The sequence below is a fragment of the Salmo salar genome, chromosome ssa10 (genome assembly GCF_905237065.1).
Source record: "Salmo salar chromosome ssa10, Ssal_v3.1, whole genome shotgun sequence".
NCBI classification, from domain to species: Eukaryota; Metazoa; Chordata; class Actinopteri; order Salmoniformes; family Salmonidae; genus Salmo; species Salmo salar.
Window position 1 is genome coordinate 122,138,828 of NC_059451.1, and position 16,638 is coordinate 122,155,465.

At 45.6% G+C, this 16,638-nt stretch overlaps 1 protein-coding gene across 2 annotated transcripts in view; it reads left to right on the plus strand.

Annotated features, from left to right (window-relative positions):
* The window catches only part of LOC106561787 (unconventional myosin-Va), a 39,689-nt gene that overhangs the window by 11,050 nt on the left and 12,001 nt on the right, over window positions 1-16,638 (plus strand). For both annotated transcript variants that reach the window (XM_045688627.1, XM_045688628.1), the window contains exons 12-28: window positions 292-432; window positions 2,725-2,850; window positions 3,193-3,276; window positions 3,732-3,854; window positions 4,064-4,161; window positions 7,708-7,794; window positions 8,320-8,428; window positions 9,038-9,249; window positions 10,330-10,486; window positions 11,591-11,830; window positions 12,182-12,430; window positions 12,618-12,711; window positions 12,894-13,036; window positions 13,372-13,545; window positions 15,011-15,205; window positions 15,326-15,595; window positions 16,226-16,290. In XM_045688627.1, the coding sequence (XP_045544583.1) occupies window positions 292-432; window positions 2,725-2,850; window positions 3,193-3,276; window positions 3,732-3,854; window positions 4,064-4,161; window positions 7,708-7,794; window positions 8,320-8,428; window positions 9,038-9,249; window positions 10,330-10,486; window positions 11,591-11,830; window positions 12,182-12,430; window positions 12,618-12,711; window positions 12,894-13,036; window positions 13,372-13,545; window positions 15,011-15,205; window positions 15,326-15,595; window positions 16,226-16,290 (2,567 nt within the window). The remainder of the gene's footprint in view (window positions 1-291; window positions 433-2,724; window positions 2,851-3,192; window positions 3,277-3,731; window positions 3,855-4,063; window positions 4,162-7,707; window positions 7,795-8,319; window positions 8,429-9,037; window positions 9,250-10,329; window positions 10,487-11,590; window positions 11,831-12,181; window positions 12,431-12,617; window positions 12,712-12,893; window positions 13,037-13,371; window positions 13,546-15,010; window positions 15,206-15,325; window positions 15,596-16,225; window positions 16,291-16,638) is intronic.

Below are 16,638 nucleotides of genomic sequence, written 5' to 3' on the forward strand. Positions count from 1 at the left end.
CACTCACTCACTCACTCACTCACTCACTCACTCACTCACTCACTCACTCACTCACTCACTCACTCACTCACTCACTCACTCACACCATCAATCCAAAATCAAACTCCTAGATCTGAGAGGATTGGATAGGTTTAAGCAATATGGTGAAAGCTTCATCTTGCCCGGTCGCCATATTACATAAACCTCTCAAGTACCTAGGGGCTAGGGCTTGATTTGGGATTTCTCTGCCTTTGTCATTCTTGTCTGTTTGAAACGTAAGGTCAGAGGTCAGCTTGTGTTCTCTCGCTGCAGCATGTGTTCAAGCTGGAGCAGGAGGAGTATATGAAGGAGGAGATTCCCTGGACTCTGATAGACTTCTATGATAACCATCCCTGTATCAACCTCATCGAGGCCAAGATGGGGGTCCTGGACCTGCTGGATGAGGAGTGCAAAGTAACACGAAATACACACACACACACACACACACACACACACACTAATGATGATGAAGGTCCTAGAATGGTTCCCTGTGGAACACCAAGACAAAAGGGGGGAGTTGACTCTTTAAAGTCTACTCCACACATACACTGCCTTCAGAAAGTATTCATACCCCTTGACTTACTCCACATTTTGTTGTGTTACAACCTCAATTCAATTATTTATTTTTTCTTCTCACCCATCTACACACAATACCCTGTAATGACATCACAATACCCTGTAATGACATCACAGTACCCTATAATGACATCACAGTACCCTGTAATGACATCACAGTACCCTGTAATGACATCAGTACCCTGTAATGACATCACAGTACCCTGTAATGACATCACAGTACCCTGTAATGACATCACAATACCCTGTAATGACATAAAAAGTGAACACGTTTTTAGAAATTTTTGCACATTTATCGAAAATGTAATTTATCTAAGTATTCACACCCCTGAGTCAATACTTTGTAGAAGCAAAGTTGGCAGCGATTTTAGCTTTGAGTCATCTTAGGTATGTCTACCATCTTTGCACATCTGGGTTTGGGGATTTTCTCAAGCTCTTTTAAGTTAGATGGGGAGCGGCGGTGAAACGCAATAGTCAAGCCTTTCCACAGATTTAATGGGATTCAAGTCTGGGCCACTCAAGGACTTTCACATTCTTGTTCTGAAGCCATTCCAGCGTTGCTTTGGCTGTATGCTTGGTGTCATTGTCCTGTTGGAAGGTAAATCTTCGCCCCAGTCTAAGGTCGTTTGTACTCTGAAGCAGGTTCTCATCAAGGATTTGCCTGTATTTGGCTCCATTCATTGTTCCCTCTATCCTTACCAGTCTCCCAGTCCCTGCTGTTGAAAAGCATCCCTATAGCATGATGCTGCCACCACCATGCTTCACGGTAGGGTTGGTGTTAGATGGGTGATGAGCTGTGCCTGGTTTTCTCCAGACGTAGCACTTTGCATTCTCAGGAGTGGCTTCCGTCTGGCCACTCTCCCATAAAGCCCAGATTGGTGAAGTGCTGTAGACTGTTGTCCTTCTGGCAGGTTCTCCCATCTCAACCAAGGAACTCTATAGCTCTGTCAGAGTGGTCATTGGGTTCTTGGTCACCTCCCTGACCAAGGTCCTCCCTGACCAAGGTCCTCCCTGACCAAGGTCCTCCTTGACCAAGGTCCTCCTTGACCAAGATCCTCCCTGACCAGTTGTTCAGTTTGGTCAGAGTGGTCATTGGGTTCTTGGTCACCTCCCTGACCAAGGTCCTCCTTGACCAAGGTCCTCCCTGACCAAGGTCCTCCTTGACCAAGATCCTCCCTGACCAGTTGTTCAGTTTGGTCAGAGTGGTCATTGGGTTCTTGGTCACCTCCCTGACCAAGGTCCTCCCTGACCAAGGTCCTCCCTGACCAAGGTCCTCCTTGACCAAGGTCCTCCTTGACCAAGGTCCTCCCTGACCAAGATCCTTCTTGACCAGTTGTTCAGTTTGGTCAGATGGCCAGCTTTAGGGCAGAGTCTGAGTAGTTCCATATTTTTTTTCTCCATTTCCCAATGATGCAGACCACTGTGTTTTTGGAAAATGTCAACACTCTTGAAATAGTTTTATACCCTTCCCCAGATATATGCCTCATGACAATTCTCAGAGATCTACAGACCGTTCTTCACGGTATAGTTTCTGTTCTGACATGCACTGAATTATGGCATGTTTCATGTTTCATGTGGACCCCAGGAAGAGTAGCTGCTGCTTTCACAGCAGCTAATGGGGATCCTAATAAAATACAAAAACAACAAACAGTGGAACCTTAAATAGACAGGTGTTTCTTTCTAAATTATGTCTAAACAATGGAATTGGCCACAGGTGGACTCTAATCAAGTTGTAGTGACAACTCAAGGATGATCAAAGGAAATTGGATGCAACTGAGCTCAATTTGGAGTGTTAAAGCAAAAGGGGGGTGTGAATACTTATGTAAATGAGATTTCTGTATTTCATTTTCAATCAATTTGCAAAAATTTCATAAAAACATGTTTTCACTTTGTCGTTATGGGGTATTGTGTGTAGATGGGGGAGGGGGAAAAAAGTATTTAATCCATTTTGAATTCAGGTTGTAACCCAACAAAATGTGGAATAAGTCAAGGGTGTATGAATACTTTCTGAAGGCAGTGTACATACACACACACACACACATATTTAGGATGTGAGTCAGGCTGATGTGTTAACTTCTTCCCTTCCTTCCTCTCCTCCCTCCTCCCCCCTTCCTCTCCACCCTCCCTCAGATGCCCAGAGGCAGTGATGACACATGGGCTCAGAAACTTTACAACACCTTCCTGAAGAAAAGTGATCTTTTTGACAAACCTCGTATGTCCAACAAAGCCTTTATCATCGTCCACTTTGCAGACAAGGTACACAAGCATCCTTGTATAAAATATATATATATATATAAATATAACGTTGTAAATACTTTTATTTTTACTCTAATTGGCATGTCAGACATTATATTTCTGTATATGTTGAGGGAGGCCATTGCTTGCTGTCTGACTGTAGGATGTGGTTGTTGAGTGTAAGTGACTGACTGACTGAAATAGCTCTCCTCATTTGCGCAGTACTAACCAAACCACTCTTGTTCAAGACTGAGGGTTAGGTTGAATATCTCATTTTATGTTTCTTCTTATCATGAATTGACATGAGCGTATATTTCCCTACTCGCTGTTCCCTCTGTTTAACATGACCCTGTTTGTCCCTAGGTGGAGTACCAGTGTGAGGGATTCCTGGAGAAGAATAAGGACACTGTCAATGAGGAGCAGATTATTGTGCTCAAGCTAAGCAAGGTTTGTTTTGTTTGTTTGTTCAGATCAGGTCAAACACTCAACCTTTCTCCAGTCTTCCAGTGGGTAAATACATTCTGTATACAGGTCTTATGTGGAGGACCATCATAATGCCCTCAGGTTAACTAGTCTCTCTGTGTGAACTAGGAGAACACACCCAGCGCAGAGCTGTAGGAACAAGTCTATGTTTAGATCTTCACAGACCATTTGATGTAATGGAGAAACTGCCCCCTGGTGGTAAAATAAATGTCCCAAGTTCATAAGTTTTAGGAATGATGACTTTTCATATGGTGACAAACCACTGGGGGGAAAAAAAAAGTGTCACAGTTAAGCAGACAAAGAACCAAAAGATTACAGTCAAGATGATAAAAATAAATAAAAATAAAATGGTCACAAACAAACGTTAAACAAAACCGTTTCCTGTTCCTGTTTGAGACGTGTTTGACTCTTCCCTCCAGTTTGATCTGCTGTTGGAACTGTTCAGCGATGAGGAGAAGCCTACAGGCTCCCTGAGCAGTCGCAGTAAGATGACACGGCCTGTTCAGGCTCAGAGAGACCACAAGAAGACCGTTGGAACGCAGGTGAGAGGGAAATCAGCAGAACAAAACGGAAATCAGTCTTCCTTTGGTGTAGTTTTAGATTCAGATTTTTTTTGGGGGGGGAAGTTATAAAACACGAGTTGCCGTGTTAAAACCTTCTCAATGTAAATCTGATGTTTTTAGCATAACTAGTACTTTACAACATTTAGATTTAGTTAAATTTGACCCTTTTGTCTCGCCCCTCTCCTCAGTTTCGTAACTCTCTACATCTGCTGATGGAGACTCTGAATGGAACGACCCCTCACTATGTACGCTGCATCAAGCCCAATGACCTTAAATCCCCATTCATGTGAGTCTGCCACCACGCTCCTTTACCTGGGTTATGTTCATTAGGCACCAAACGGAGAAGAACAGGCTGAAATAGAAATGGACTCTCTGGACTTGTCCAATAAGAAATATTTTTTAAAGGTGATGGTCCCTAATAAATATGACCTAGTTATTATCGTTTTGTGGCATCCTGGGAAAGAGAGGGTAAAATCTGTCACCAATATGTTGATTCACAGCGTTGTTTCAACATATTGTGACATGGGATCTACGTGGAAAATACATTGGATTTGAGGATGAAATTTCAACCACATGATTATGTCATGGTAACCAATTTTTCAACAGACAAAAACCTTGTGTAAAATATGTTGAATTTGTACCTTTGAAACAACGTCAGATCTTCAACATTATATCCACTATCAGAACAAAAACAATAGGCTGGGCAGCACCTCCTACTGGAGAGTTGATCTGTCTACATTACAGCACGCTCCTACTGGAGAGTTGATCTGTCTACATTACAGCCGCTCCTACTGGAGAGTTGATCTGTCTACATTACAGTACCTCCTACTGGAGAGTTGATCTGTCTACATTACAGCACCTCCTACTGGAGAGTTGATCTGTCTACATTACAGCAGCTCCTACTGGAGAGTTGATCTGTCTACATTACAGCACCTCCTACTGGAGAGTTGATCTGTCTACATTACAGCACCTCCTACTGGAGAGTTGATCTATCTACATTACAGCACCTCCTACTGGAGAGTTGATCTATCTACATTACAGCACCTCCTACTGGAGAGTTGATCTGTCTACATTACAGCACCTCCTACAGGAGAGTTGATCTGTCTTTACAGCACCTCCTACTGGAGAGTTGATCTGTTACTACAGCACCTCCTACTGGAGAGTTGATGTGTCTACATTACAGCACCTCCTACTGGAGAGTTGATCTGTCTACAGCACCTCCTACTGGAGAGTTGATCTATCTACAGCACCTCCTACTGGAGAGTTGATCTATCTACATTACAGCACCTCCTACTGGAGAGTTGATCTGTCTACAGCACCTCCTACTGGAGAGTTGATCTACCTACAGCACCTCCTACTGGAGAGTTGATCTATCTACATTACAGCACCTCCTACTGGAGAGTTGATCTGTCTATTACAGCACCTCCTACTGGAGAGTTGATCTGTCTACTTACAGCACCTCCTACTGGAGAGTTGATGTATCTACATTACAGCACCTCCTACTGGAGAGTTGATCTGTCTACATTACAGCACCTCCTACTGGAGAGTTGATCTACCTACAGCACCTCCTACTGGAGAGTTGATCTATCTACATTACAGCACCTCCTACTGGAGAGTTGATCTGTCTACAGCACCTCCTACTGGCGAGTTGATCTGTCTACATTGTTGTGGTTTTAAATGGTTGAAAGGGCACTGATAACATATTTAGATGACAACTCAACCAAAAACCAGACATTGTTTTTCCATGAAAATTTGGTTCTGTTTGTATACTGAATAAAAATGCAACATGCATTGAAATAAATTCATTAGGCTGTAATCTATGGATTTCACATGACTGGGTAGCGGCTCAGCCATGGGGGCCTGGGAGGGCATAGGCCCACCCAACCGAGTCGCCTAGAAGGCCAGCATCCCGGAGTCGCCTCTTCACTGTTGACAAGATGTTGACAATGACTGGTGTTTTGAGGGTACTATTTAATGAAGCTGCCATTTGAGGACTTGTGACACGTCTGTTTCTCAAACTAGACACTCTAATGTACTTGTCCTCTTGCTCAGTTGTGCACCGGGGCCTCCCACTCATCTTTCTATTCTGGTTAGGGCCAGTTTGCGCTGTTCTGTGAAGGGAGTAGTGTACAGCGTTGTACGAGATCTTCAGTTTCTTGGCAATTTCTCGCATGGAATAGCCTTCATTTCTCAGAACAAGAATAGACTGACGAGTTTCAGAAGAAAGGTCTTTGTTTCTGGACATTTTGAGCCTGTAATCGAACCCACAAATGCTGATGCTCCAGATACTCACCTAGTCTAAAGAAGGCCAGTTTTATTGCTTCTTTAATCAGAACAACAGTTTTCAGCTGTGCTAACATAATTGCAAAAGGGTTTTCTAATGATTAATTAGCCTTTTAAAATGATAAACTTGGATTAGCTAACACAATGTGCTGATAATGGCCTCTGTACGCCTATGTAGATATTCCATAAAAAAATCTGCTGTTTCCAGCTACAATAGTCATTTACAACATTGACAATGTCTACACTGTATTTCTGATCCATTTGATGTTATTTTAATGGACAAAAAATGTGCTTTTCTTTCAAAAACAAGGACATTTCTAAGTGACCCCAAACTTTTGAACGGAAGTGTATATATACAGTCAACAGTTTGGACACACCTACTCAGTCCAGGATTTTTCTTTGTTTGTACTATTTTCTACATTGTAGAATAATAGTGAAGACATCAAAACTATCAAATAACACATGGAATCATGGTTTAATAAGTGCTCAGCAGATGTGGGAACTCCTTCAAGACTGTTGGAAAATAATTCCAGGTGACTACCTCATGAAGCTGGTTGAGAGAGTGTCAAGAGTGTGCAAAGCTGTCATCAAGGCAAAAGGTGGCTACTTTGAAGAATATAAAATATATTTAGATATTTTTTTTAAACATTTTTATTTGGTTACTACATGATTCCATATGTGTTATTCCACCAATCAGGTCTTTATGGTAGAGTGGCCAGATGGAAGCTGCTCCTCAGTAAAAGGCACATGACAGCCCGCTTGGAGTTAGCCAAAAGGCACCTAAAGACACTCAGACCATGAGAAACAAGATTCTCTGGTCTGATGAAACCAAGATTGAACTCTTTGGCCTGAATGCCAAGCGTCACGTCTGGAGGAAACCTGGCACCATCCCTACGGTGTAGCATGGTGGTGGCACCATCATGCTGTGGGGATGTTTTTCAGTGGCAGGGACTGGGAGACTAGTCAGGATCGAGGGAAAGATGAACGGAGAAAAGTACAGAGATTGAAAACCTGCTCCAGAGCGTTTAGGACCTCAGACTGGGGCGAAGGTTCACCTTCCAACAGGACAACAACCCTAAGCACACAGCCAAGACAACACAGGAGTGAATGTCCTTGAGTGGCCCAGCCAGAGCCCGGACTTGAACCCAATCGAACATCTCTGGAGACCTGAAAATAGCTGTGCAGCAACGCTCCCCATCCAACCTGACAGAGCTTGAGAGGATCTGCAGAGAAGAATGGGAGAAACTCCCCAAATACAGGTGTGCCAAGCTTGTAGCATCATACCCAAGAAGAATTGAGGCTGCAATCGCTGGAAAAGGTGGTTCAACAAATTACTGAGTAAAGAGTCTGAATATTTATATAACATTTTTTTTAATTTTTTTTATTATAAATTTGCTTCGTCATCATGGGGTATTGTGTGTAGATTAATTAGGGGGAAATATAAAAAAAAATCATTTTAGAATAAGGCTGTAACGTAACAAAATGTGGAAAAAGTCAAGGGGCCTGAATACTTTCTGAATGCACTGTGTGTATGTTGTCTTTGTAATAGGATGGACCCCATGAGGGCAGTACAGCAGTTACGGGCTTGTGGAGTCCTGGAAACCATCCGCATCTCAGCAGCAGGCTTCCCATCCAGGTACGGCACCAACACCAACAACAACAACAACAACAACAACAACAATAACAATAACAGCACCAACAATAACAATAACAGCACCAACAATAACAATAACAGCACCAACAATAACAATAACAACAACAATAACAATAACAGCACCAACAATAACAACAACAACAACAATAACAATAACTAACAATAACAGCACCAACAATAACAATAACAATAACCAACAATAACAATAACAACAACAATAACAATAACAGCACCAACACTAACAATAACAACAACAACAACAACAGCACCAACAATAACAACAACGTCACCCTGCCCATTGGAGCCGATTGATCCAGCTCTAAAAGGAACTCTCACATAACAATACACAAGCATTCAACTTTCTCTATAAAACACACACACACACACACACACACACACACACACACACACACACACACACACACACACACACACACCACAAAGTGTTACCACAGCATGTGCCCATAAAAACAGAATCAGGAGGATATGTTACACACCTGTGAACAGGTGGACCTACCAGGAGTTCTTCAACCGGTACCGGGTTCTGATGAAACAGAAAGACATTCTCTCAGACAGGAAGCAGACCTGCAGGAACGTCCTGGAGACATGGGTCCAGGTAGGAAGTGTCCGGGGGTTAGAGGTCAGGCCTTAGGGTTCAGGAAGTGACCTGACTTGGAGAGATGGGTCACAGTAGGGACAGAGTGTACAAAATACATACATGGATATATCTTACCATGGCTATTCCACACACAAACTGTCTAACTTCAATTACCTCCATCCAGTAAGTATCCAGACTGGATACAAAGGTAGCAAAGATATCAAACAAACAATGATTAATTCAAATCAAATGTATTAATAAAGCCCTTCTTACATCAGCTGATATCACAAAGTGCTGTACAGAAACCCAGCCTAAAACCCCAAACAGCAAGCAATGCAGGTGTAGAAGCATGGTGGCTAGGAAAAACTCCCTAGAAAGGCCAAAACCTAGGAAGAAACCTAGAGAGGAACCAGGCTATGAGGGGTGGCCAGTCCTCTTCTGGCTGTGCCGGGTGGAGATTATAACAGAACATGGCCAAGATGTTCAAATGTTCATAGATGACCAACATTAGAACAGAACATGGCCAAGATGTTCAAATGTTCATAGATGACCAACAGGGTCAAATAATAATAATAATAATAATAATAATAAGTGTGCTAAAATGCTCAACACCCTCTTATCTCCAAGGACCAGGACAAATACCAGTTTGGAAAGAGCAAGATCTTCTTCAGGGCGGGTCAGGTGGCCTATCTAGAGAAGCTCCGTTCTGATAAGCTGAAGAAGGCGTGCGTTCGTATCCAGAAGACTATCAGATGTTGGCTGGCCAGGAAGAGGTATCTCCGTATGAGACAAGCTGCCATCACCATACAGAAAACTACACGAGGTTACCAGGCGCGCTGGTGAGTGGAGAGACTACAACCTCACAGGGTTTCCACCGACAATTATTATATTACCTTCCAGACAGGGAAACCCAGGGAATGTAAATCAATTTACGTACAGTATCGAATCAATATTTTTCTGTAATTTGTCCCCACATTGCTTTACCCACTGTGTGTATGTTTACACTAGTTCCCACAACCACATAGTCAAAATTGGTTATATTGGTAAAATTCATCAAAAAAACGAAATGTAGAGTTAGACATAAGGTTAGCAGTGTGGTTAGGGTTACGTTTAAAATCACATTTTAAGAAGATGAATTGTAGAAATAGGCATGGTTTAATACTGTGGCTGTGATACCTAGTGACGACCCTGTATGTCTGTCATCAACATTCTAATCTGTAGACCTGAAAAGTCCTGGAATTTGTCATGTCTGAAGAGTGGGAACCCTGATTATTAATAGAGTCAGACATCTGACCTTTAGGTGTATTATCTCTGACTCTCTCGCTCCCCCTAACCTCTCTCTCCTCTCTTCTCTCTCTCTCTCTCCCTCTCTCCTCTCTTGTCTCTCCCTCTCTCCTCTCTTCTCTCTCTCTCCTCTCTTGTCTCTCTCTCTCCTCTCTTCTCCCTCTCTCAACCTCTCTCTCAACCTTGCTCGCTCTCTACCTCTCTCCTTTCGCTCTCTCCCTCGCTCTCACCCTCGCTCTCTCAACCTCTCTCTCCTCTCTCTTGCTCCTCTCTCTCGCTCCCTCTTTCACCCTCTCTCTCTCTTTTCTTTCTGTCCTCTTTTCTCTCTCTCTCCCTCTTTCTCTCTCCACTCGCTCTCTCTCCCTCTCTCTTCTCTCCTCTCTTGCCTTCTCTTTCCTCTCTCTTGCCCTCTCTCTCTCACTCCTCTCTCTCTCTCTCTCCCTGTCACCCTCTCTCTCTCCCTCTCTCTCCCTCTCTCTCACCTCTCTCTCACCCTCTCTCTCTCCTCTCTCTCTCTCCTCTCTCTCACCCTCTCCTCTCTTCTCTCCCCCTCTCTCTCTTCTCTCCCCCTCTCTCTCTCTCCCCCTCTATCTCTCCTCTCTTCTCTCCCCCTCTCTCTCTCTCCCCTCTCTCAGTCTGGTAGTGTTCCTGAGGAGGACCAGAGCAGCAGTTATCATCCAGAAGAACCAGCGTATGTTAGTGGCCAGGAGACGCTACCAGCAGCAGAGATCAGCATCCATCACCATGCAGCGTCTGCTACGGGCCTACCAGGCCAGACAGACCTACCGCAAGGTATCCAACACACACCCGACCTGCTCCAAACATCCAAACACAGTTCTCTACACACAGTCGATCATTCAGGGGTCGTGTTCGTTCAGGGGTCGTGTTCGTTCAGGGGGTCGTGTTCATTCAGGGGTCGTGTTCGTTCAGGGGTCGTGTTCGTTCAGGGGGTCGTGTTCGTTCAGGGGTCGTGTTCGTTCAGGGGTCGTGTTCGTTCAGGGGGTCGTGTTCGTTCAGGGGTCGTGTTCGTTCAGGGGGTCGTGTTCGTTCAGGGGGTCGTGTTCGTTCAGGTGTTCGTTCAGGGGGTCGTGTTCGTTCAGGGGGTCGTGTTCGTTCAGGGGTCGTGTTCGTTCAGGGGTCGTGTTCGTTCAGGGGGTCGTGTTCGTTCAGGGGGTCGTTCAGGGGTCGTGTTCGTTCAGGGGTCGTGTTCGTTCAGGGGGTCGTGTTCGTTCAGGGGTCGTGTTCATTCAGGGGGTCGTGTTCGTTCAGGGGTCGTGTTCGTTCAGGGGGTCGTGTTCGTTCAGGGGTCGTTCATTCAGGGGTCGTTCAGGGGTCGTGTTCATTCAGGGGGTCGTGTTCATTCAGGGCACAACATATCAAAACGGAAAGCAGGGGAAAACGTTTCTAATTGGTTCAGAAAGTACCTCCCTGTTTCAGAAAGTACCTCCCTGTTTCAGAAAGTACCTCCCTGTTTCAGAAAGTACCTCCCTGTTTCAGAAAATACCTCCCTGTTTCAGAAAGTACCTCCCTGTTTCAGAAAGTACCTCCCTGTTTCAGAAAGTACCTCCCTGTTTCAGAAAGTACCTCCCTGTTTCAGAAAGTACCTCCCTGTTTCAGAAAATACCTCCCTGTTTCAGAAAATACCTCCCTGTTTCAGAAAGTACCTCCCTGTTTCAGAAAGTACCTCCCTGTTTCAGAAAGTACCTCCCTGTTTCAGAAAGTACCTCCCTGTTTCAGAAAGTACCTCCCTGTTTCAGACAGTTTTCTTGTGTTTAGAATCCACTGAAACACGACTCAGGTCTACAACAGTGATTTTGTATTTATATAGCCCTTTTCCAGGTGCTTTACATAGCGAGGAGGAAACTCACCTCAACCTCCATTCTCTGCTTCCCCCAGCTGCTGTACGAACACAAGGTTCTCACCATCCAGAGGTGGGTGAGAGGCTGGCTGGCCAGGCGGAGGTGCAGACGCTCCCTGAGGGCCGTGGTTTATCTCCAGAGCTGTGTGAGGCGCATGGCTGCCAGGAGGGAGCTGAGGAAACTCAGGGTGGAGGCTCGCTCTGTAGAACACTTCAAGAAGCTCAACGTGGGCATGGAGAACAAGATCATGCAATTGCAGAGGAAGGTGGATGAACAGGTGAGAAACGACACTTCCTGTATGGACGTAGTCACTTCCTGTATGGACGTAGTCACTTCCTGTATGGACGTAGTCACTTCCTGCGTCGAAATCCACCTATGTGGAAAGCTACAAAGAGTAGTACTACTACAACTAAACAAACAAGTGAGACCAGGCAGTCAGGTTTCATGTTTGAATAATGAATATTTTGGAAATCTTACTCTTTCGAGACACGCATCACTCTCTCCTTAGAAATATCTGTTTCCTTCAGTATTGACCCCAGTTGAAAACAGGACATTGTTTCATGAGGTAATGCTGGTTGTTTGTCACATGTAAACCCTCAGTGTGTGTCCCCCCCCCTCCCTCCTGCAGCACAAGGAGAACAGAGAGCTCAGTGAGAGGTTGCGTACTGTGGAGCGGTCCCGGGCGGCGGAGAGCGAGAGACTGGGGAGAGAGGTGGAGCGGCTACGCGTGGCAGAGGAGGAGAGCAGAGTTAAAGCAGACGGGGTACCCTCCCTCCTGGAACAGCTGTCATTCCTCCGTCAGGAATTGGAGACTACCAGGTTGGAGAAAGAGGCCGTACAGGAGGAGGCTAGGACCTACAGGGTGGACACTGAGAAGGTAACGTTACTGCTGCATTCACCTACTAACTTAGACGGAGAAGGTAGGAGCTAATACGGCCGTTTCTACAAAGCCACTTAGAAAACTGTCGACAATGTCACTGACACATTATATTAAGAATGGAACTTCCAAGCCTGATGTTGCTCTACTGAGCTCCACTGACGTGTTTCCCTCTTCCTGCCACTAGGTGGTGTCAGAGTTGAATGAGAACAACAGCTTGTTGATAACAGAGAAAGACAATATGAATCAGCTGATCCAGGAACAGAGCCAACAGATAGCAGGTACAGTACAGGGGTCATGTTCATGATGGCACACAGTTTAAAAAAAAAAAAACGTTTTGCAATGGAAAACATAAACATTTCTTAATTTTTTTTTATTGGACAAGTCCATTTTGCTTCTCCCTTTTTCTGTCTGTTGTCTTCCATTCGTTGCCTAATGAACACTTCCCTGTTCCTTTGTCCAGAGAGCAAGGCCCATGCTAAAGACGGTATGCAGCTGGAGAGTGATCTCCGTGAGGAGCGGGACCACTACCAGAGTCTGCTGAGTGAATACACACACCTAAAAGAGAGACACGCTGACCTGAAAGAAGAGATGACTATTAGCACGGTGAGATGAGTTATGGAGCGTTATAGACCTTGGAGAATTAGATGTTTATTCATGCAGGGTGTTGGAATGCTGTTATCCATCTCATACTGACATTCAAAGCTATTTATCCTACCTTAACCAACGTTATGTTTTAGAATTTTTTGGGGGAGATTAGTCATCTCTATAATATACCAACTTTGGTTTGGTTTGACAGTCAAGTTTCACTGCCGCTTTCCTAGCTTGCTAGCCTGGATTTCAGTGGCTAAAACACTGCGTACATTAGATCTATATGGAAATAACATGTTGGTTTGTGTCAGCTTCGGGCTACCTATCTAACCTCCATGCTATCTAAACAGATCACCAATAAACCAGGCCACCGGAGAACAGACTCCAACTACAGCAGCAATGAGTCTGAGGGAACTCCCAGTTCTGGATTTGCGGAGGGAAGAAACAGCTCAGTGAAAACTCACAGCTCAACACGCAGCTCCTCAGGATTCACCGAGTCAGAGACGAGATCTCTACGAGAAGACGTAAGGAACTCAAATATAAACATGTGGAATGCAACAAAAAAAAACTCATCACCGTTGAGGTTTACGTGGAAGCTCACCACCCCATAGCTTCCACAACATCCGAGTGATGAACAAGGCTCAGGAGCATGATAGCACAAGGCTTCCACCCTCATAGTCCAAGGCTCAGGAGCATGATAGCACAAGGCTTCCACCCTCATAGTCCAAGGCTCAGGAGCATGATAGCACAAGGCTTCCACCCTCATAGTCCAAGGCTCAGGAGCATGATAGCACAAGGCTTCCACCCTCATAGTCCAAGGCTCAGGAGCATGATAGCACAAGGCTTCCACCCTCATAGTCCAAGGCTCAGGAGCATGATAGCACAAGGTTTCCACCCTCATAGTCCAAGGCTCAGGAGCATGATAGCACAAGGCTTCCACCCTCATAGTCCAAGGCTCAGGAGCATGATAGCACAAGGTTTCCACCCTCATAGTCCAAGGCTTAGGAGCATGATACCACAAGGCTTCCACCCTCATAGTCCAAGGCTCAGGAGCATGATGGCACAAGGCTTCCACCCTCATAGTCCAAGGCTCAGGAGCATGATGGCACAAGGCTTCCACCCTCATAGTCCAAGGCTCAGGAGCATGATGCCACAAGGCTTCCACCCTCATAGTCCAAGGCTCAGGAGCATGATAGCACAAGGCTTCCACCCTCATAGTCCAAGGCTCAGGAGCATGATGGCACAAGGCTTCCACCCTCATAGTCCAAGGCTCAGGAGCATGATGGCACAAGGCTTCCACCCTCATAGTCCAAGGCTCAGGAGCATGATGGCACAAGGCTTCCACCCTCATAGTCCAAGGCTCAGGAGCATGATAGCACAAGGCTTCCACCCTCATAGTCCAAGGCTCAGGAGCATGATAGCACAAGGCTTCCACCCTCATAGTCCAAGGCTCAGGAGCATGATAGCACAAGGCTTCCACCCTCATAGTCCAAGGCTCAGGAGCATGATAGCACAAGGCTTCCACCCTCATAGTCCAAGGCTCAGGAGCATGATAGCACAAGGTTTCCACCCTCATAGTCCAAGGCTCAGGAGCATGATAGCACAAGGTTTCCACCCTCATAGTCCAAGGCTCAGGAGCATGATAGCACAAGGCTTCCACCCTCATAGTCCAAGGCTCAGGAGCATGATGGCACAAGGCTTCCACCCTCATAGTCCAAGGCTCAGGAGCATGATAGCACAAGGCTTCCACCCTCATAGTCCAAGGCTCAGGAGCATGATGGCACAAGGCTTCCACCCTCATAGTCCAAGGCTCAGGAGCATGATGGCACAAGGCTTCCACCCTCATAGTCCAAGGCTCAGGAGCATGATGGCACAAGGCTTCCACCCTCATAGTCCCACCCAGGATGCTTTGCTCTCTCATAGAATTAGACCAGTTTTATTCTGGATGAACTAAAACAAATATTTTTTTCTGGTGTTGTTGTTGTTCAGGACGCGCCACACCAGGATGTGGTTGACATGTCCGTCCTGTTGAAGCTACAGAGGAGAGTCACTGAGCTGGAGCAGGACAAACACACACTGCAGAGACACCTGGATAAGCGGGAAGAGGCACAACAAGACCAGGTCAAAAATGCAGAGAAGCAAAGAACTGCGGGGAGAGCTGAGCTGGACCTAGAGGCTCTGAAAGTAATGACGTTTCATAAATTATTACCGCGCAGTTACATTTGACCATTTTTTTTTAGTTAATATCTGGTGACTTCTGTATATGTAGAGCTGTTCTGAACTCTCTGTTTCCTCTCTCCTCAGCGCCAGGAGCTGGAGTCAGAGAACAAGAGGCTGAAGACAAACCTGGCGGAGCTGCGTCAGTCTCTAGCTACAGTCTCCAACACCAACCCCGGGGCTAAGACCAACCCCGGGGCTAAGGCCGCCACCAGCAGCCCCGGGCCGGGCTCCGCTCCCTACAACGTGCTCCTGGAGCAGCTCAACTCCTCCAACGAGGAACTGGAGGTCAGGAAGGAGGAGGTGCTTCTCCTTCGCTCACACCTGGTCCGCCAGGAGGTGCTCAAACACAACAAGGTAGGAGGAGAGGAGGAAGTAGTCCCAAACGGTACCCTAATTCTCTATGTAGTGCACTGGTCCCTGGTCAAAAGTAGTACACTGTATATAGGGAATAGGGTTCTATAGGGCTCTGGTCTAAAGTAGTACACTGTATATAGGGAATAGGGTTCTATAGGGCTCTGGTCTAAAGTAGTGCACTATATAAGGAATAGGGTTCTATAGGGCTCTGGTCTAAAGTAGTGCACTATATAAGGAATAGGGTTCTATAGGGCCCTGGTCTAAAGTAGTGCACTGTATATAGGGAATAGGGTTCTATAGGGCCCTGGTCTAAAGTAGTGTACTATATAGGGAATAGGGTTCTATAGGGCTCTGGTCTAAAGTAGTGCACTAAATATAGGGAATAGGGTGCCATTTGGGCCACTTCCCTACTATCAGCTTGTCTGAGCTAGGCGAATGCCGAGCAGAATCCCTCATCTTGATCACGTAATGACTAGTTATTTGAGAGGTGAATTGTAGATCAGTGATTCTGTGCTGTCCGACTGGAAAAATGAACTAACATTCTGATTTACAAATACATAGTACTTATGTACTGTTTTGAATGTGTTTTCCTCTACACTGGCAGTACTTGACACCCTTTCCTTTTGGTAGGAAGCGTATGGAGAGATGCATAAGATGATTCATCTTGGTGAAACTCCACCCAAAGAGGCTGATGGGTAAACACTTCAACTCACCCCACCCCTTCTGGATCCTTTTACATTGATTGACAGCTGACATTGGTTTATCTTGTTTTGCTTCTGAAGCTAAGCAGGGTTGGTCCTGGTCAGTCCCTGGATGGGAGACCAGATGCTGCTGGAAGTGGTGTTGGAGGGCCAGTAGGAGGCACTCTTTCCTCTGGTCTAAAAAAATATCCAAACTCCCCAGGGCAGTGATTGGGGACATTGCCCTGTGTAGGGTGCTGTCTTTCAGAAGGGACGTTAAACGTGTGTCCTGACTCTCTGAGGTCATTAAAGATCCCATGGTACTTATCATAAGAGTAGGGGTGTTAACCCCTGGTGTCCTGG